The sequence below is a fragment of the Podarcis vaucheri genome, assembly GCF_965113315.1.
Source record: "Podarcis vaucheri genome assembly, chromosome: 5".
In the NCBI taxonomy this organism is placed as follows: domain Eukaryota; kingdom Metazoa; phylum Chordata; class Lepidosauria; order Squamata; family Lacertidae; genus Podarcis; species Podarcis vaucheri.
Window position 1 is genome coordinate 3,884,143 of NC_138763.1, and position 21,292 is coordinate 3,905,434.

A 21,292-nucleotide genomic window follows, 5' to 3' on the forward strand; every position below is an offset into this window, starting at 1 on the left:
CTTTATTTTTAGGGGGTGTCCATTTTGCAGCTCTAGCGACACTTCAATCACTAGAGCAGGTCGAGGAGCTTCTGGCACGGGCACTTTCACTGCTCTTTGGCCTGGCTGCAGTGCCCTGACGGTGGCAACCAGGCGTTGGCTTTTACCTGCTCCGTTTCTCCCTGCTCTCCCCCCTCAACAGCTCCCACCATCCCTTGCCATTCCTTCCTCTGGGGGCAGACTCTGGCAAAGTGGCCTGGCTGTTGGCAGAGATAGCATTTCCGGGCTCCCTTTCCCTCCTTCTTCGCCCCCTCACTGGGCTTTGAAACTGCGCGCGCGCGGGCTGTTCCGATTTCCATCGGCTCTGCCGGCGGGAAAGCTGGCTCAGGAATGTCTGGAATGCGTAACTCCTTCCAACGTTCCCCTCTCCCTTCCCGCCTCTCCAAGGCTCTTGCCTCCTGGCGCGCTCCAATGGTCAGCGCAGATTTGGTCAGCTGATCCATTGACCCCGCCCTGGGGCTCCTGGCCAGCTCGTCTTTCACAGCTGAAGAAAGACCTTCTTCAAATAGCATCTGAATGGGGGCTGCCGATAAATCCCACCCCAATCTGTGAATCAGCATGGTAAATTCAGTCCAGTACTCACGGACAGATCTGCTTCCCTGCTTGCAAGCCATTAGCTGTCTGCGTACCGCCCCTTCCTCAATATCGCTGGAAAACATGATATCCATTGCACGAAAGAATTTCATAGTGTCCTTTAGGATATCGTTGTGCGTTGCCATCAGGGGTCGAACCCAGTCCCGCGCCCCCTTCTCAAGATGCCCAATTACGAACGCAACTCGCGATTCCTCATCAGGGAACTCATCAAACTGCACATTCAGAGCATATTGCATCTCAGTCCTAAAGGCATGGTAATCCTTGGGGTCCCCCCCAAACTTCTGCACCAATCCTGGTACCTTTCTGGGGAACTGAGTGGTTCTCCCCTTTTTGTCAGCATCCTGAGCCCTTCTCTCCTCGAGCCTCGCCGTCTGCAGCGCAAGTTGGACCTCCAGAGCTTGATACCTTTCTTCCAAGCTTGGACCAGCTCCAACCCCTGCGTCTCCGGTTCCGACTGGGTTGCTCATGATGCTTTCTCCTGCACAGGCAGCGTACAGAGACTGTCAGACTGCTGTCAGGGGATGGGTAGCTGCTTGTGCTTAAAATAGTGCCCCTTCAGAGTTTGTGCGACCCCACAAACCTCTGTGTGTGACAGAGCTCCTCAGACATGTCTGCTCTAGTCACTAGTAGAGTCTGACAGTGGCTGTCTGCGGAAGCGCTTCCAGCAAAGAAGTTCCTTAACGGAAACGCGTCTCCTGGACTCACGACGTGGCAGCTTCCGGCGAAGTATGGGTCTCCCTGCAGTTGCTTCTGACACCTCCCCGCTATTTTCGCTCGAAGTGTCTCTCACCCCTTTCTCTCCCCTGCTGCTTCCTGCCTGGGCTGCTGCGTCTCTCTCAGCATTACTGAGATCCTCCTCCAGAGACCCCGCGCTCCCCCTGCTGGTCCCTGCTTTGGCTGTTGACTCTCTCCCAGTCTCTGGGAGCCTTACCACTTCCCTTTCCTCCGATGTCAGTTCCCTGACATCCACTAACCCAGAAATAGTACCTCGGGTTAAGAACTTTGCTTCAGGATGAGAACAGAAATCGTGCTCTGGCAGTGCAGCAGCAGCAGGAGGCCCCATTAGCTAAAGTGGTGCTTCAGGTTAAGAACGGACCTCCGGAACAAATTAAGTATTTAACCCGAGGTAGCTGCCCAGAGTGGCTGGGGAGGCCCAGCCAGATGGGCGGGGTATAAATAATAAATTATTATTATTATTATTATTATTATTATTATTATTATTACCACTGTAATTGCTTCCATTTTCGAACGTGCCTCGGAAGTCAAAAAGCTTCCGTTGCGTGTTTTTCAGTTTTTCCCATTGAACTTGCAGCCAGCCCTTTCCGCCTCAGTTTTCGAATGTTTCGGAAGTCTAACAGTCTTCTGGAATGGATTACGTTCAAGAACCGAGGTACCACTGTATACATATATAACCCTGCACTTCAGCAAGTTGGGTCACTGGGCCATCTCATCCTTGGTCCAGTATATCTGAAGGAGCGTCTCCACCCCCATCGTTCTACCCGGACACTGAGGTCCAGCGCCAAGGGCCTTCTGGTGGTTCCCTCACTGCGAGAAGCCAAGTTACAGGGAACCAGGCAGAGGGCCTTCTCGGTAGTGGCGCCTTCCCTGTGGAACACCCTCCCACCAGATGTCAAAGAGAACAACAACTACCTGACATTCAGGAGACATCTTAAGGCAGCCCTGTTTCGGGAAGCTTTTAATGTTTGATGTATTATAGTATTTTAATATTCTTTTGGAAGCCTCCCAGAGTGGCCGGGGAAGCCCAGCCAGATGGACGGGGTATAAATAAATTATTATTATTATTATTATTATTATTATTATTATTATTATTATCCTGTTCTCAGACTGACAGTGGCTCTTCAAAACATCAGTCAAATGACTTTCCTGCTACCAAGGGACGGAAGAGCCCTGTAGTGGATCAGGCCCCTCTAGTCCGGCCTCCTGTTCTCGCAGGGCCAGCGAGGTGCTTCTGGAAATCCCCCAAGCAGGATCTGCGTGCAGCAGCTCCTCCACTCTTGTGACTTCCAGCAACTGGCGTTCAGAGACACGCTGCCTCCTGACGGTGGAGGGAGAAGGCGTCCGTCTTTGACAGCCATATCTCCCACCAATTTGTCTCATCTTTTAAAGCCATCCAGGTTGCTGGCCATCGTCACATCCTGGTGGGAGTGAGTTCCGCAGGTTAACTGCGTGCTGTGTGAAGAAGGGCTCTCTGTTGTCTGTCCTGAATCTCCCAACAGTCATCTTCATCGGATGAAGTGGACGTGGCGTTCTCCGAAAGCGGGAGCTCTGTGACCCCTTCAGACACTCACTTGCTGCAATCTTTCCATAGCCTTGGGCCTGTTGCCCATTTGGTCTGTTTTCAGGTCGGATTCGGTGCTGAATCAAGATGCCCTTTTCCCCTCTGTTTTTTTTTTTTTAAATAATTTTTTATTAAAGATTTTCTTGTTTTACAGAAGTTAAGTGTAATGTCTCTCATATTTTTTCCATGTAACATTTTTACAAATCCGTTTCATTTGTTGAGACATTAGGGGGAGAAAAGAAAAAAAGAAGAAGAAGAAGAAGGGGTGGAGGGAGAGAAGATGGGTGGGGTCGGGTGGCGATGTTTCTATTATACTTAATATATGTGGGGTTTTGTGTCAGCGTCGCTTATGCAGGTTCTCTGCTGTTCACTTGTGTTCCTTTGGTAGTGAGAGAGGTTGGGGTTGGCCTAGGGTGTGGTTGTTCATTTGTGGTTGGCTGTGATCTTTGTTTTTGTGTGTGAGTGGGGTGTGTGTGTGTGTGTTTTGGATCAGGTTAGCCATATTGATTTGTATGCTGTTGGTGGATTATTATCGTTGTCTTGTTGGGCTGTGTACGTGATAAAGGGGAGCCATACCGGGGTGAAAGCGTCTTCTTCTGTTTGTCCCCGTGTCAGTTTCAGTTTATTGGTTATTTTTTCTAGTAGGGCTGTTTCCCATACTATTTGGTACCATTGGTCCATGCTTACTCCTGACAGGTCTCTCCAGTGTCTGGTTATGGTGTTTCTGGCTGCTGAGAGCAGGTGGGTTATGAGTTCTTTGTGGTGTAAATTGCCCCTCTGTGTTAAAGCTCACCTACTTTCTTGATATCCTTTCATAATTTAGGGTCTCAGGGAGCCAGCTCCATTTTCCGATGAGCTTGAAGTGGACTACAGCAAGCCATACATCCGAGTAACGTTTGATGAAGCGTTAAGGGGGACGCCATGTAAGTAATTCTCAAAGCGCCCAGTTTTGAGTAAGCGGGGAGAGGGATTTATTTTGGTCCAGCTCCTCTCAGCAGTGACTTGAAAGGGATCTGTGGTTTATGGAAATGATGATTTACTGATTTTATGCCCCACCTTCTCCAAGGAGCTCAGGGTGGGGTTACATAGTTTCCTCCCTCCTCAATTAATCCTCACAACCACCCTGTGAGGTAGTTCAGCCTGAGAGGCAGTGACTGGCACCCCAGGTCACCCAGCGAGCTTCATGGCTGAGTGGGGTTTTGAACCCTAGTCTCCAAGGTCCTACTCCAGGGGTCAGCAACCTTTTTCAGCCATGGGCCGGTCCACTGTCCCTCAGACCTTGGGGTTCCTATGCCCCACAATTACTGTATTTTTCATTCTATAGGATGCACATTTTCCCCTCCAAAAATTAAGGGGAAATGTGTGTGCGTCCTATAGAGCGAATGCAGGCTGCACCGCTAAGCCCAAAGCCAGAACAGGAAGACGGAGCACTGCGGAGCGCTCCGTCCCGCGGTTCTAGCTTGGGGATGGCTGCGCCTTCACCCCGCTGTCCTACAGAGGCTAGCAAGGCTGTTCCCAAGCCAGAACAGCGAGACGGAGGGTTCCATCTCGCTGTTCTAGCTTGGGGACAGCTGCGCGCACAGCCTCTCCAGGGCAACGGGGTGCCTTCACCCCGCTGTCCTGCAGAAGCTAGCAACGTTGTTCGAAAGCCAGAACAGCGAGACGGAGGGCTCCGTCTCGCTGTTCTAGCTTGGGGATGGCTGCGCGCAAACCTCTGCAGGGCAGCGGGGCACTGCGCTCCAAAGGCTTCAGGGATCTTTGAGGCTGGCGGTGGGAGAAAGCAGCGCTTCCCCCCACCGCCAGCCCCACAAGCTCTGGTGAATGTACCTTGTTTTAGAGGGGGAGAACAAGAAAAAAATGTTTTTCCCTGTTCTCCCCCTCCTATGGTCCGGTGCGTCCAATGGAGCGAAAAATACGGTAATCCAGAGATGCATTTTAAATAAAAGCACACAGTCTACTTACGTAAAAACACCAGGCAGGCCCCACAAATAACCCAGAGAAGCATTTTAAATAAAAGGACGCATTCTACTAATGTAAAAACACGCCGATTCCTGGACCGTCCACAGGCCAGATCTAGAAGGCGATTGGATTTAGAAGGTGATCCAGCCCCTCGGCCTTAGGTTGCCCACCCCTGTCCTACTCCAACCCAAACCACTACATTTATTATAATCCCCTCATCTTTCTCCCCTATCTCCTTCTCCACCCCGTCTGGGTGGGTGCCAGCGGAGAGGTCCATATATATAGCAAAACACAATAGCTGCTCCCACACTCGCTCATTGTCCCTATCAAGGATGCTGTGATCTCAAAGGGCTATATTTAATTCTTATCGAAACACCCTTCTGGATCTATCAAAACTGGAGCAGACTTTAGCAAGATGGGGTCCCCCCCCTTTTCTCTGCCCTCCCAGCTTCCTTCTCAGCAGAGATTTGCCCTCCTAATCCCCAGTCAAGAGTTCAGGAAGGCAAAGGGAGGGTTTGCCTCTGGGCTTCCTTCTGCTGACGTTGAGTGCAAAGTGCAGGGCCCCACCTCACAGTGCAGCTGCGAAATCCCCTTAATCTCTCTGCTGATACCTGTGAAGTCATGGGAGGTGAGGCTGAGCTTGCCCTTTCGGTCTATCAGATCAGAGAGCGGCTTTGTGGCCTCAGCAGGTGGGCGGTGCCCGGCTCCTGTGTACCCGAGAGCAAGGAAAAGGGAGAGCAGGCATAAAGGCAGAAGAGGATCCCCAGTCGCTCAGAGCAGCAAGCAAACCTTCCAAAAGGTCATGGCTTGACCTGGCCTAGCCTGTTGCTGAAAGGAATTCTAGTTGGATGGGTCCCCCAAGGGTCATCTAGTCCAACCCCCTACAATGCAGAGGGCTTCCTTGGCCAGTTTCCCTCCTGCTCCTTTCTTTGGCTGGTTATCTCCCGCTTGGGCTACTGCCATGCGCTCTACGTGGGGCTACCTTTGAAGGTGACCCAGAAACTACAATTAATCCAGAATACAGCAGATAGACTGGCGACTGGGAGTGGCCACTGAGACCATGTAACACCAGTCCTGAGAGATCTGCATTGGCTCCCAGTACGTTTCCGAGCACAATTCAAAGTGTTGGTGCTGACCTTTAAAGCCCTAAACGGCCTCGGTCCTGAATATCTGAAGGAGAATCTCCACTCCCATCATTCAACCTGGACACTGAGGTCCAGCTCCGAGGGACTTTTGGCAGTTCCCTCCCTGCGAGAAGTGAGGTTACAGGAAACCAGGCAGAGGGCCTTCTCGGTAGTGGCACCTGTCCTGTGGAACATCCTCCCTTAGATGTGAAGGAAATAAGCAGCTATCTTCTTTTTAAAAGACATCTGAAGGCAGCCCTGTTTAGGGAAGTTTTTAATATTTAATGCTGTATTGTTTTTAACACTCGATTGGGAGCCGCCCAGAGTGGCTGGGGAAACTCAGCCAGATGAGCTGGGTATAAATAATAAATTATTATTATTATTATTATTATTATTATTATTAGGCCACAGCTGGGCAGTGGCGCACAGGGTGAATCCCTGCCCGTCACCCCCAAGGTCCCCCGTTCAAGACCATTTGCAGAGCACAGAGTTAATCTTTGGAACTCACTCCCCCAGGAGGCAGAGATGTTCTCGGGTGGCTTTAAAAGGGGACTCAGCCAATTCATAGAGGAGGGTCAGGCTCTCGATGGCTTCTAGTCACAATAGCTCCAGTCCGCCTGCACGGTTGGAGGTGTCATGGCTCAAAATGACAGTTGCCCCTGCTCTCGAATCCTGCTTGTGGGCATCACACAGGAATCTGACTGGCCACTGCCAGAACAAGCTGCTGGACAAGAGAAGCCACTGGCCTGATCCAGTAGACTTCCCGTACATCCTTATCTGCAGGCTCCAGGCTTGATAAGCGGCCCTGATTTAGCCTTGAACTGGGGGTCACAGGCAGTTTGCTGCTTTGGGCGATGTTCATTTGTACAAAGATAAGGAGAGCCTGCCAGGTCAGGCCAAAGGCTCACCCAGTCCGGCCCTCTTCGGACAGTGCCCAGTCAGATTCTTGCGGGAAGCCCACAAACAGGGCCTGGGAGCAGGAGCAACTCTTGCGTCCCGGAGTTCCCAGCAACCGGCACCCAACCAACGGCCGAGGAAGAACATAGGCATTGTGGCTACTAGCTCTTGGTAGACTTAACTTGCATGCATTTACTCACCGTATTTTTCGCTCTATAAGACGCACCAGACCATAAGACGCACCTAGTTTTTGGAAGAGGAAAACAAGAAAAAATATATATTCTGAATCCCAGAAGCCAGGACAGCAAGCGAGATCGCTGTGCTGCAATCCAGCTGGCTGTCCTGGTTTATGGGATAGCCGTGCACAGCCTCTCCCGGGCAAGGGGAGCCTTCATCCCCCTAAGGCTCCCCCAAGAGCTGTGCTCTCTTTAAAGAGCGCACGGAGTGGGGGGGGCAGCCCTTCTCCCTCGGGGAAAAGCCCCGAAGACCCACACACACGCTCCACGTGGCTCTTTAAAGGGAGCTTTTACTTTTTAGGTGGGGGGAAGTGCGTCTTATAGAGCGAAAATACGGTAATCCTCATTTATAGCCGGGTGGCCATCACTGGGTGGCTGTCACTGACTCTATAGGAATTTGGTCTGTCTCCCCCATTTCCTCAAGGCGTGGGTCCCTCTTGCACATGGATATCCTTCCTGCGCATGTTGGAGCTGTGAGAAGGGGGTGGGGGATTGAGTTTACAGCAGGGCGGAGTTGCTCGCAATTATGCTGGTTCCAAAAATCCCTGCGCCATGTTGAACCTGTTTTTCCAGGTGTTATTTCATATGCTGAGATTTCCCTGGAAAATGCCTATTTGAGCAGATCTCTCATGACCAGTGAAAATCTAATGGGTGCCAGAAAGTCCTTACAGCCAAGGGGGTCCTTATTGCTGATGCACCAAGCAGCTGAAGCTGGAGGAGGAGGAGTTTGGATTTGATATCCCGCTTTTTCACTACCCTAGAATCATAGAATCATAGAATCATAGAGTTGGAAGAGACCACAAGGGCCATCGAGTCCAACCCCCTGCCAAGCAGGAAACACCATCAGAGCACTCCTGACATATGGTTGTCAAGCCTCTGCTTAAAGACCTCCAAAGTAGGAGACTCCACCACACTCCTTGGCAGCAAATTCCACTGTCGAACAGCTCTTACTGTCAGGAAGTTCTTAAGTAGTTCCTAAGTAGTCTCAAAGCGGCTAACAATCTCCTTTCCCTTCCTCTCCCACAACAAACACTCTGTGCGGTGAGTGAGGCTGAGAGACTTCAGAGAAGTGAGACTGGCCCAAGGTCACCCAGCAGCTGCAGGTGGAGGAGCGGGGAAGCGAACCCGGTTCACCAGATTACGAGTCCACCGCTCTTAACCACTACACCACACTGTGATTAGAGATTAGGGAAGTCTCCTTGCTAGTCTGCCCTGATTGATTGCTGCCACTTTTGCAAATGCTCTGGGTCTGATCGTGTCATAGAGTTGGAAGGGACCCCTGCGGGTCATCTAGTCCAACCCCCTGCAACTGCAGGAATCTCAGCTAAAGCATCCAAGACAGATGGCCATCCAACCTCTGCTTAAAAACCTCCAAGGAAGAAGAGTCCCAAGAGAGACTATTCCACTCTCGAACAGCTCTTGCTCTCCTTGGGAACCTCCTTTCTTGTAACTTGAAGCCATTGTCTCTGTGGATTTGCCTGCAACCAGGAACTCTGAGGACTTGAACAAAGGAAGCAATAATAATAATAATAATATCTTTATTGTCATTGTCCCCTTCGGGGACAACGAAATTACCATAAAAACACTAATTAAACAATACAGTATAATACAGCAAGGGAGATTAGATGACATTCAAAGTCCGGGCTTCCCATTCAGGGCTGAGATCGCTCTGGAGAAGAAGCTGTTCTTAAGACGGCTCGTTCTTGTCTTCATCGACCTGTATCTCCGTCCCGACGGCAAGAGCTCGAAGAGACAGTGACCAGGATGCGATGGATCTTTAACTATGTCCAGTGCCTTCCTATGGCACCTTGTGGCATAAATCTGCTCTAAGGTGGAGAGTGGGCAGCCAACAATGCTCTCTGCTGCCTTAACAACCCTGCACAACCCCACCCTGTCCTGGGCAGTACGGCTTCCGTACCACACACATAAGCCATAAGTGAGCACGCTCTCAATGGCACAGTGATAGAAGGCAAGCAGCAGTTTCAAGTATGCTTCAAGTCGCTGCAAAGAGAACCACTCTAGTGTAGCAGACAGAATCTTTTATTTGGGGTTGGAACAGGCTCTTGTGGAAGCCTTAAAGCACCTCACTAACAAACTTTTCCTTTCTCCTCTTCTTAGTGGACAGACCAGTCAGGGTTTACGCCGACGGAATATTTGACCTTTTCCACTCTGGGCACGCACGGGCCTTGATGCAGGCGAAAAACCTCTTCCCAAACACGTACCTGATTGTAGGGGGTAAGGCAGAGCTCCTTTGACTCCATAAACATTTTGGAGGAAAGCTACCTGGCTGGGGGAACCACGCAGAAGCAGGTAGAGGGAATTTTTTTCCTTCTTCTCTCATAATGCTAGGACTTGGTTAGATTCACCCAGGGATCTTGATTCAGGAGAAGATTCAGAGCAGACAAGAGAGAGTACTTTTTTCCCTGGAGGAAATACGTGGCCCGGGAAGACAGCCAAGGAGGCTTGTCTAAAACGTAGGACCCCAGAGAGTGTTAAGTTGAAACTGATTGAACCCACAGCTCATCTGTATCACCTGTGCAGAAAAAATGAACAAGCCAGTATGTGTTCCATTGACATTTCAGAGCAATTCAGGTTTCCATCATGGCAGTCGTGTGTTGGCTATATTGGCCTGTTTTTATACCCTGCTGACTTTTGTCTGTTCCATCTGGCCAGATGTCACAAGGGACGCTGTTCCCTCCCTGGGGTCCAGATGCCAAGCAAAGCTTCCTTCTTCCTTTTCCTGGGATACTGTCTTGACTTTGTAGCGTTTTAGCAAAGTTTTATTGTGCAGTTAGCTCTCTGTGCAGTTTATTTCAGAGTATTTATACAGTTCTTAAAGTAATGCATACTGCTATTCCAAAAAGTGCCATTCCTTGTATACAGTGGCTTGCGGAGATTTCTGAGAAAGCAAAACTCAGCCCTTTGTCCCAAGAAGTGTTGCGGGGAGGGAAGGTGTTGATGTGAGCATGAGCACTTTGTTTCAGCCGGAGATGTAGTTTAAGGGGTTAAGCCAAAACGGTAGAATCGTGGAGTTGGAAGGGACCCTGAGAGTCATCTAGTCCAGCCCCCTGCAATGCAGGGATCTCAGCTAAAGCATCCCTGACAGATGTCCATCCAAACTCTGCTTGAAAACCTACAAGGAAGGAGAGACCACAACCTCCAGATTAAATCCATTCCACTGACAAATAGCCCTCACTGACAGAATGTTCTTCTTCTTACAAGAATCTGCTTTTTTGTAACTCCATCCTCCAGAGGAGAGAACAAGCTTGCTCCATCTTCCGTGTTACAGCCCTTTAGATATTTGAAGACGGCTATCATATCTCCTCTCCGTCTCCTCTTATCCAGGCTAAACATACCCAGGTTCCCTGGGAAGGTGCCATATCCTGAATCAGACCCAGTTTTGGCAGAATTTGTATCTTACCTAATCTCCCAAGTAACTCTTTAGATATCCAAATGGCAACTATTCTACTCGCGGATTTATTTGGTTCTGAAAAATAAGTATAGTCCCTTTCTGTTAAATGTTTAAATCTCCATGCATCTTTTATATCCCTATTTTCTACCAGTTCGAAAAAACTACGTGGCAGCTTTCCTTCTTTTTCCCCTCTCTGTCCTATTGTTCTGTCCATCTCAGGGTTTGTTACCCCATTTAAATCTCCCATGAAGATCATTTTCTTCTTCTGTGTATTCCAGCAACCTTTTTCCTAGTTCTTTGAAGAATTCTACTTTTTTTTCCATTGGGTGCATATATTCCAACTGGGATAATTACTTCTCCTTGATTTTTAATTCTAATTATCATTATTCTCCCATTGGAGTCTTTATGTACATATCCTGAATCAGACCTGTGGTCCATCTAACTCAGTACAGCCTACACTGACCGGCAGCAGCTCTATGGGGTTTTCAGGCAGGGGGTCCCTCCCAGTCCCCTGATGTCAGGGCTTGACCCCGGAGCCCTCTGCATACAGCACAGATGCTCTGTCCCTGAGCTGCAGCCCTTTTCTAGATGGCGCTGTGACGCCACAGGGTGTTCTAGGCGGGAGCTTCGGGGAGGAGGTGCCCCAGCGAGGACGGGCAGAGTTGCTTAAGAGGTCCGGAGCTCACATTCTCACCCCGTTTCCACGATTGCAGTCTGCAGCGACGAGCTGACGCACAACTTCAAGGGCTTCACGGTGATGAACGAGGCTGAGCGCTACGACGCCGTGCAGCACTGCCGCTACGTGGACGAGGTGGTGAGGAACGCCCCCTGGACCCTGACGCCCGAGTTCTTGGCTGAGCACAGGGTAAAAGAGCCTCCGTGAAAGGTGGTTTGGAGGGAAGGGGGCTGGGCCCCTTGTAGCTCTTCCAGTCCTTAGCCTTACGGCCAAGTGGGATTCTCTGAGCCGTGGCAAAAAGAAGAAGAAGAAGAGTTTGGATTTGATATCCCACTTTATCACTACCCGAAGGAGTCAAAGCGGCTAACATTCTCCTTTCCCTTCCTCCCCCACAACAAACACTCTGTGAGGTGAGTGGGGTTGAGAGACTTCAGAGAAGTGTGACTGGCCCAAGGTCACCCAGCAGCTGCATGTGGAGGAGCGGGGAAGCGAACCCGGTTCACCAGATTACGAGTCTACCACTCTTAACCACTACACCACACTGGAACCGGACTCCATTCCTCCTGCCCTCTGATGGGGGGCACCCTAGAGACTTGGCCAGCGGCAGCACAATGGGCTGAAAGGCTTCCCTGCTCTGTGTCTCTGTGCCAGTCCCTGCCTGGTGCCCTCACCCACCAGGTCACGGCTTGTGCCGCAACCTCTTCTCTGCTGCCCAGACTCCGCTGTTTTGCTAATGGCTCTTGCTGTCCGATCCCACAGATCGACTTTGTCGCCCACGATGACATCCCCTATTCCTCCGCCGGCAGCGACGATGTCTATAAGCACATAAAAGAAGCAGGTGAGCTTGTGTCTCTGCAGCGGAACCACCCAGCCCTCCCGCGATGCCCTCTGGGGAGTCTTGGGGTTGGCTTCCCTCCGGGCCAGCGTTGTGCAGAGCCTCTTCATTTCCCTACATGCTTGAAGAGAAGGCTTTCCCAATCGTGAGTCTCCAGCTGTTGTTGGACTACAACTCCCATCATCCCTAGCAAGCAGGGATTATTATTATTATTATTATTATTATTTATATCCTGCTCTCCCCAGCCAAGGCCGGGCTCAGGGCAGCTAACAAGCAATAATAAAAACAAGTTGAATGAATACAACTTAGAAACAAGATTAAAATACAATTAAAATATTGAAACATTAAAATATTAAAATGCAGCCTCATCACAGGAGGAGAAAGGGGGGGGAAAGAGGGGGAGGGAATCCAATTGGCTCCAAGCCAAAGGCCAGGCGGAACAACTCTGTCTTACAGGCCCTGCGGAAAGAAATCAGATACTGCAGGGCCCTGGTGTCATGAGACAGAGCGTTCCACCAGGCCGGGGCCAGTGTTGAAAAGGCCCTGGCTCTGGTTGACACTAATCCGACTTCCTTAGGGCCCGGGACCTCTAGGGTGTTGCTGTTTATGGACCTTGAGGCTCTGCGTGGGGCAGACCGGGAGAGGCGGTCCCGTAGGTACGAGGGTCCTAGGCTGATGATGGGAACTGTAGTCCAAAAAGAGCTGGAGACCCAAGTTTTGGAAACGGTTCTAGAGGATAGGACTGTCAGGGGCTGCTAGCCATGAGGTCAGAGGCAGCAATTCTTCTGAATACCAGTTGCTGGAAACCACAGGAGGGGAGAGTTGCTCTTATCCTTGAATCCTGCTCGCAGGTTTCCATGGAGGCGCAGGTTACAGCCACAGCAAAGGTGGCATTTTTCCATCTCCTCTGTATTAAGCAGTTGGTCCCTTACCTTTCTCGCCCTGATCTGGCCACAGTGACCCATGCGACGGTCACCTCCAGGCTTGATTATTGTAACTCGCTCTACATGGGGCTGCCCTTGAAGCTGACCCAGAAACTCCAGCAGGTGTAGAATGCCGTGGCGAGACACCTTACGGGGTCCTTGTCGCGGGATCACGTTCATCCAGCGCTTTACCAACTGCACTAGTTCCTGGTGGAGTACAGGGTCAGGTTTAAGGTTCTGGTTTTGACCTTTAAAGCCCTATGTGGCCTAGGACCCACATACCTACGGGACCGCCTCTCCTGGTATGCCCCATGGAGAACCTTAAGGTCCACAAATGACAACACTTTGGAGGTCCCAGGTCTCAAGGTGGTTAGATTGGTCTCAACTAGGGCCAGGGCCTTTTCAGCACTGGCCCCGACTTGGTGGAACGCTCTGTCACAAGAGACTAGGGCCCTGCAGGACTTGACCTCTTTCCACGGGGCCTGCAAGATGGAGCTTTTCCACCTGGCCTTTGGTTTGGACTCAGTCTGACCCTTCTGTTTCCCTCCCCTTATGGTTTTGATTTATGGGCTACTTTTAAAATGAGGCTGCATTTTAAATTGCATTTTAACCTGTATTTTAAATTGGGTTTTTTTCCCTATTATGTTTTTATTGTAATTTTACTGGTGTTAGCCGCCCTGAGCCTGGCTCTGGCCAGGGAGGGCGGGGTATAAATAAATTATTATTATTATTATTATTATTATTATTATTGGCATCTGTTTGGCCAGCGTTGGACTAGATGGGCCATTGGAGAGCAGTGAATTCAGGTGGGAGGGGAACACAGGGGCTGGGAAGCCCGAACATGCTTCCTCCTCCTTTGTCCCCCCCCCCTTTCCCTTCCTCCCCACTCCACATCCCCAGTCTTTCTCATCATGCTAATGGGAAGCCTCCAAGAAGGGTACAGGGCCTTTCCAGATTGCATCATGGCGCCATATTTATGGAGCCTTCTTGGGTCGACTGATTGCCCGCCCAACCCTCTCCCCATCTGCTTGCAGGAATGTTCGCACCGACTCAGAGAACCGAAGGGATTTCCACGTCGGACATCATCACTCGCATCGTCCGCGACTACGACGTCTACGCCCGGAGGAACCTGCAGAGAGGCTACACGGCTAAGGAGCTCAACGTCAGCTTCATCAACGTGAGTCCGGGGACCTTGTTTTCTGTGCACAGACTCCTTCGGGTCGCCTGGCTGCAAACGAGGGGGGGGGGCATTTTCATGCAGGAGGCCCCAGGTTCAGCGCCCCACCCCCATCTCATTAAACAGATCAGGTGGGAAGAGAATGAACATGGCCTTTCCGGAAGACCCCAAATCCCACGAAATCCAGATCTTGCCACCCAGAGAAACACATTTCTGCATCTGCTTTGAGTCTGTGACACAGCGAGGTGTTTTCTATATACAGAATTTGGCCCTTCTGCCTGGTGCTGTCCCCAAGGCTGCTGTTTTTCAGCGGATGCCACCAACTTAGCCCCAACCCGTGATGCCTGTTGATATTTTCATCCCCTCCCATTTCGAGAACCTCCTGATATGATGTTTTCAGAAAGGAGGGGTTGGAAACTGCTCTTTGCTTCTTCCGCTCCTGCCTGACTCTGTGGGAGTCTGTGTGTTATCCATGTAGAGATGAGATGGCTGAGTGAGAGCTGTAACACTCATGCAAGCCAGTAGCTTTTTCAGTTTTAGTTTGCAGTAGCTATTAGAAATAAAAGAAGTTACGCTTCACAGCTTTCTTCCACGTTGTTCATACTCTGCTGAGGTTGGTGCTCACAGTGGACAGTTGTGGGTCCAGTGCACTTAGACCTGCTTTCCAGGAGTGGAAGGTCTCTGGAAGTTGCCTAGCCCAGTCGGGGCAGAACCAGTTGTTGAGCCCAGTCGCTGGCACCGGCTCAAAGGCATACTGACAATGACGGCCTCTCTCTTTTATTGCAGGAGAAGAAGTACCACTTGCAAGAGCGCGTGGACAAAGTGAAGAAGAGGGTGAAGGACGTCGAGGAGAAGTCCAAGGAGTTTGTGCAGAAAGTGGAGGAGAAAAGCATCGACCTCATCCAAAAATGGGAAGAGAAGTCCCGCGAGTTCATTGGCAACTTCCTGGAGATGTTTGGCCCCGAAGGAGCTCTGGTAAGGAGGCAGCAGTGTTAGACGCCTTCCGCTCCTCTGCCTAGTCACAGGGCTTGCATGCCCATGGGGATGCCTCTGGCTATGAGCCCAGCTGCACTCTGCACGTGTGCCTGCGTCCTCTGCGCTGAACAAAGGCTGCACGTCCTACGTAGGCCTTTAGACCCCAAGGCCGCAGCTGGAGCCCCTCCTCTGCATCCAAAGCAGCCCAGGTTTGGTCTTTGGCATCTGAGGAATGCGCAGCATGGAGGAGCCTTGAGCAGCCCCTGGTGGGCGGGGCCAGGGGCAAAAGTGAGCAGGGCGACAGGTGTCCCTCAAAGCCAGGACGCGTTCCACCCAGGCACAAAGGAGAACCATTAAGGGGTGTGGTCTGAGGACCGGGGGTGTGCTGGTCCCGTGGGTTACCCGAGAGGCAAGGTCCAAGTCCAGTCCGTGGTCAAAGGTGCAGCGAGGAGGCAGCCCGTAGTAGCTGAAGCTGGGTGCAGGGCAGGGAGCCGGGTGAAGTCAGGAACCGGCTTGCAAGCAGGGAGCCAGGGCGGGTCAGGAGCTCCGGCAGGAAAGCAGGACAGAGTTCAGGCAGGAACTAGCAATCAACAAAGTTGCTCCCGCAACTTGGGACTGGGGCTGGCCGGCTTTTATCTGCCCCGAGGCATAGGGCGGCCCCAATCCTCTGGTGACTCGCCTCTCCTGGCCTGGAACTTAATTCCCTCCTCCTGCGGGAACTTAGTTCCCTCTGCCTCTCTGCCCAGAGCCTCTGCAGCTCAGGAGAGGCTGGAGGGTTACTGGACCCAGAGGCAACCCCAGCTTCCCCTGACGGGGCTGAGAGTGGAGCACCTGCAGGCAATGGGTCCTCCATCACCTCAGGAGCCAGAGCAGACTCAGCTGGTGCCTGCACCTGAGGATCCAGCACAGGCGAGGACCCTTCAGGCTCAAGCCCCAGCCCCGGCTCAGCTGGTTCTGGAGGCGGGGACTCCTGGGCAGGCTGGGATTCCTCAGGTTCAGCCTCCGAGTCCGAATCCCAGGCCATCACAGGGGGTGTGGCTTGGCTGTCTTCAGCCTCTGGGACTGAGGCTCCCCACATCCGCCTGAGTTAGAAGGATCTCAGAGGGGAGGGTGGAAGAGGCCCTGGTCAGCAGCTGCTAAGTCAGAGCAGACAATACTGAACTGGGTGGGCCCCAGGAGATCCAGCTCGATAAAGGGAGCCTTGTTGCACATGCTAACAGCAAACTCAGCTGGTGAGTTCAGACAGGACATTCCTGCATTTTAGGGGGTTGGGCTAGATGACCCTTGGGGTCCCTGCCTTGCACACTGAAAGTCCCAGGTTCAGTCCCCAACATCATCTCCAGCCAAAGGACTCCTGCCTGAACCTCTGGAGAGCTGCAGCCAGTACAGAATCAGGTGAACTGGATAAGTGGCAGGGGGCAGGCCTGAAACTTGGAGCCGGTGCAAATCCTCTGCATGGGAAGGACCCCGACCCAGCAGCAGAACACCTGCCGTGCATGCAGAAGGCCCCAGGTGCAGCCCCCGCTAGCATCACCAGGCAGACTTGGCAGAGACCCCTTCTCTGAAACCCTGGAGAGCCACCGCGGCTGCTCCGTGTGCCAGCGTTTCTCAGACCGGGTCCTCAGCTGTTGTTGGACTGCAACTCCCATCATCCCTGACCGCTGTTCCTGCTAGCTAGGGATGCTGGGAGTTGTAGTCCAACAGCAGCAGGGCCCACTGCTGAGCTAGGCGAACGGCTGGGTCGGATTCATAAGGCATCTTCCTCTTCTTAATTCAAGTATTCTTAATGCGAGTTTTGCGGCAGGATCCTGACCAGCGCTCTGCCTTTCCTCCCCAGAAGCACATGCTGAAGGAGGGCAAGGGGCGTATGCTGCAGGCCATCAGCCCCAAGCAGAGCCCCAGCAGCAGCCCCACCCACGACCGCTCCCCCTCCCCGTCCTTCCGCTGGCCCTTCACTGCCCGGACGCCCCCCTCGTCTCCGGCCAACGTCCCCAGGAACAAGTCGGCGGTGGCCTATGACATCAGCGAGGATGAGGAGGACTAGAGAGCCTGGACCACACGGGGATTTCTGCAAATGCTGCTTCCTTGATGAGTCCCGCCTCCAGGCATGAAGAGAACCGCTGACGATGAGTGAGCGCCTCCCCCCAACCCGCCGCCCGAGGGCTGGGTCTGCCGTGGCAGCCCACCTGGACAGCGTCCTCCTCCTCCTCCCTCACTGAGGACTAGTGCCTTGGGGAGTGGGGCGCATTGTTGCGTTTGAACGCCTTCCCCACTTCCCCTTTCATTGGTTATTTGCTGTCTTGTTTCTTGGGGGAAACGGGGGGAAGGTGGCTCCAATTTTAAAGCAGGTGTATTCCTTTTAAACTTTTAACCGGCTCCAGCCACTCGTGGAAATGAGCACTCTGGTTGGCGGGGGAATTAGGGGGCTGGCAGAGCCGGGAGGCTGCCTTGCAGACAAGCATTGTTGCCCGCCTGTCCCCAGGTCCCAGGGTGCCCCCTGCCTCCCACAGGCTGCCTCCAGTTCAAGGCCCTTGAGCCGGTGTGAAGTCGAGGCAGTGCGGAAGCGGTTACAGTAGAAAATCTGTAAAGAGAGAGAGAGGTGGCGGCTGGCTATGGAGTCACAAGATGCTTTTTGGGGTGCCGGAGCGGAAGTTGGTCGCCTTGCAAGCCCTTCTGTTCCCCCAGTTTGCTGGTCCTCAGGAAGATAAGGGGGAGGGGAGGCTGTGCAAAAAAGGGGAGTGGAAGCATGTCTGCAGATTCCCACTGTAACCGCAGTGAGGTTGTTGGGTCGTCTGCTCAGCCGCCTTTTCCTGCTTCTGGCACACACAATAATAAAAGAAAAACTTCAGTTCGCTTCCCAAACGGGCAAAGTTGGCTTAAAGTTCCTGTGGATGTGCAGCAGGAGTAGCAAACCCCCCCCCCCCAGGCTTCAAAGGCAAGTTGCTTGCTGCCGAATTGGAGGAGAACATCAGGCTAACATTGCGTGGCCCTCAGGTGGAATGTACGTTACGTTGCAAAGCCAGAGCAGGGCTGAATGGGTGACACTCGTTCCGTAGCGTCCGGAAAAGCAACCTGGATTCTCCCCATTCTGAGTCTTCTTGTTGGGCAGCGAAAACAAGGAAACTTGGGAACCTGTTAAAAGCTTAAATTTTTGTCCCTTTTGCGTGTTGTGCTTTATGCAAAGGTTTGTGACCCCTTTCCTGGCGCCGGGTGTTTGGTCTTTGTTGACGTACCCATCTCGCCTTTGTTGACTTACCCATCTCTTCTCAGAACGTCCCTACCTGACCCTAACGCCCTCCTGCCTCCCAGCTTCCAAAGTGCACCATGCAGCTCTGTCTGATCCTGCAACTCTGCTCTCCTGCCGGCCTGTGTCTGTCAGAAATGCCCAGTGGTCAGGGCTTTGCTGCCCACCCCCCACCCCTTCATGGGGAAGAGGGGAACTGCCCCATTGTGCAACTATGGCTGAGTGTCTGTTCTGTGCTCCCAGGTGCGGCACACTCGTTGCGTCACCTCCAAACCTCCTGGGTCTTCGAGTGCAAACCCTGCCAACTCTCAGCTCTGCCTTGAGTAAGGTGCAAATGAGTATCACGCAAAACAGCTGCTCTTTCACTGAACTGCCTGGTGTCTGGGGGTGGTCCTCCTGTTGGCTTTTGTTGTTAACTGTGTAATAAATGTTCAGAGTTAACTCTCAGCTCCGCATGGATTTTCCCTGGATTCAGTCCCTGCTTCTGATGTTTCCCTGTCAAGAACGATGCCAGCTGTCCCTTGACCATGGACGACTGCCCGTCTGGGTTATTTCATGAGTTAATGTTTTTCTTAAGAGGTTGTCTCTTGGTAGGAAAATCAGCTTGTGAAATGTCTCGGGGGGGGGGAATTATTCGTGCTCTGAGAATACGGAGCAGGCAGACAGCCTCTCCCACACTCTGTGAGCTCAGCGGGACAGCTTCAAGGCATCTTGGCACCCACACATTTTCTGACATGAAGATTGTCCCTGGACAGGAACGGAGGTGTTGGCCAGATTGCCACTGTGGTGGTCAGTCTGGGCCATACACCGTCAGGATTTTTGGTGGGAGCTCACAAAGCAGACAGCGCCATGCTCTCTCTTCCCTGTGAGTTTCCCCTGGTGTCTTAAAAATCTGAGGGAGAACGCATTTCTGTTCCTCAGCCTGCCTTCCCATTCCACAGGGAGAGTCCTGGAAATGCTTGATTGCCCCGTTTTAACTCTTCAAAAGTGTGTTCAGTTGGATTGTTTTGAGATGCACTTCTGATCATTTGTACACTGCATAAAGTTGATTCACAGACGCAGGAACTGAGTTGCCGCAAGGCAGATTTCCCTTCCATGTTATTCATGTGCTTCTGAAAGTTTTCCCCAGTGCCGTGAAATTGCCGTGGTACACATGGCCTCAGGATAATTTGTGTCTTTTCCTTTGAGGGAGCTCTTCCAAAAGATCATTTTGCCACGAAAACAGCGAATTGGAGGGGAGCGGCACCTCGGGGTGGTTCTTCTGCCCCAGAAATTGTCTCCCAAACCGGCTCATCTGGAGACTGCTTTGGGAACAGGAGTGTCAGCGGCCTTTAAGGAATGACACTTAGGGAGCCAGCCATTCCGAAATGATACTTGCAAAGGTCAATATAGAAGCAGATAAATTTGTTGGGTGACTTTTAAAAAAAACAAAAAATGGGATTTGGGGTGCTGAAATAGTGACTGCTACATATTGCATTATACCAGTGGTCCGTTTCTCTAAGATGTAGATTTGTAGAGCAACGGTAGCATTGAAAGATCGCCTTCTGTGTGCTTGACTCTGTTTTGTGCCCTTTTCAAAAGAAGCCCAAAGGCCAGTACTCTTAACAGTACTTCGGCCCTGCGAAATTACTGTACAAAAGTGGGTTTTGGTTACGGACGTGCACAAATCTTGCACACCTGTAGTTCTAAGTGATGGCCCCTACACGGGTGTTGCTACACAAGGTAGGCTCTTCATAGAACAACCTGCTTGCAGCATTTGTGCAGATTTATGTAGTCATGTGTGAGGCACAGCCCTGTTGCCTCTGAATGAACTCACCTGGGCACTGTGTGATGCACCCCTTTTAGCAATATTTGGAGATTTTCATACTTCCCAAAGTCAGAGGGAGAAAATAGGCAAGGGTTATTAACTTCTTTGCATCCAGAAGCAAATAGTTTTCCACCACATGCATTTAGCCAGAAATTGCATTTCCTTCCTTCGCAGCTGAACAGGTGGTGAGAATGTCAATGAACTCTTCCACCCATACAGCTACACGCATATAACTATTGAGTCCTCAACACAGGTGGTTGTTGTTTTTTTAAAAAGGTCATAATTGGGGAGGAGCCGCTACACAGGGCAATCTCTGACTGTCCCAAGTTTCCACCCAGAGTAGAGTCCTTGTGCTCTGGCCAATGTCAGTATTGTTATGAGTCCCATAATGGATTTGAAAAGCCACATGGTGGTATTTCACATATGCTAGCGGAACATCGTGGGTCCCAAGGCATGTTTGGGCAGCTTTCATGCCACTCCAGTAACATCCAAACTAACCTTTCGTTGGCCGTGCGAGAGTTGCAGAATTGAGGCACCTTCTGACAGCCGTCCATCCTGAAAATACCAGCATTGAAGCATCTTGTACATTGGACCACTTGAAAAATGGGCCTTTGTGAAACTCCCTTCTTGCATTGTGGGGCCTCAGTGGCCCATAATTTCCGTTCCCTATTACAGCTGCTGTGTTTTCCTAAAAGCCATATGAGATCTGGTCCTATCACTGCATTGTCGCAGGGTTTCTAGCCAAGTCTTAAGGCTGCCCAGTTCAGACCTTGGAGACCAGCTCAATTCCTCAGTGACCGCCCTGCATCGTAAAGTTTCATCCAGGCTAGCTCTCCTGCCTCAGAGAGGAGCAAACATGTCTGTAGTAGAAACAGTTACCAGTTTTTTAGCACTAATAAACAGGAAGAATTAAGGGTTTTTTTAGTTTCCCCAACCTTCCTTGCTCGTTGGCTTAGCGAAGACCTGGAAGATCTCTTTCTAAGGAGCCAGGTTTTGACACGAGATGGTTTGAGCTGCGTGATGTCAAGATTTCCTATGCTGTACAAAGGCCATTCATGGTGTCCTTTGCAGGGAAGCCAATGTAAAAACGCCCAA

The 21,292-nt window shown here is 51.5% G+C and overlaps 2 protein-coding genes across 2 annotated transcripts in view; one reads left to right on the plus strand and one right to left on the minus strand.

Annotated features, from left to right (window-relative positions):
* PCYT1A (phosphate cytidylyltransferase 1A, choline) overlaps positions 1 to 18,637 on the plus strand; it is a 37,536-nt gene extending 18,899 nt beyond the window's left edge. The window contains exons 3-9 of the mRNA XM_082224562.1: positions 3,756 to 3,855; positions 9,267 to 9,383; positions 11,274 to 11,425; positions 11,996 to 12,074; positions 14,029 to 14,171; positions 14,958 to 15,146; positions 16,984 to 18,637. Of these exons, the coding sequence (XP_082080688.1) occupies positions 3,756 to 3,855; positions 9,267 to 9,383; positions 11,274 to 11,425; positions 11,996 to 12,074; positions 14,029 to 14,171; positions 14,958 to 15,146; positions 16,984 to 17,190 (987 nt within the window). The 3' untranslated portion in view covers positions 17,191 to 18,637. The remainder of the gene's footprint in view (positions 1 to 3,755; positions 3,856 to 9,266; positions 9,384 to 11,273; positions 11,426 to 11,995; positions 12,075 to 14,028; positions 14,172 to 14,957; positions 15,147 to 16,983) is intronic.
* The window catches only part of LOC309532935 (uncharacterized protein), a 317,735-nt gene that overhangs the window by 105,103 nt on the left and 191,340 nt on the right, over positions 1 to 21,292 (minus strand). The gene's annotated exons all lie outside the window — the stretch shown is intronic.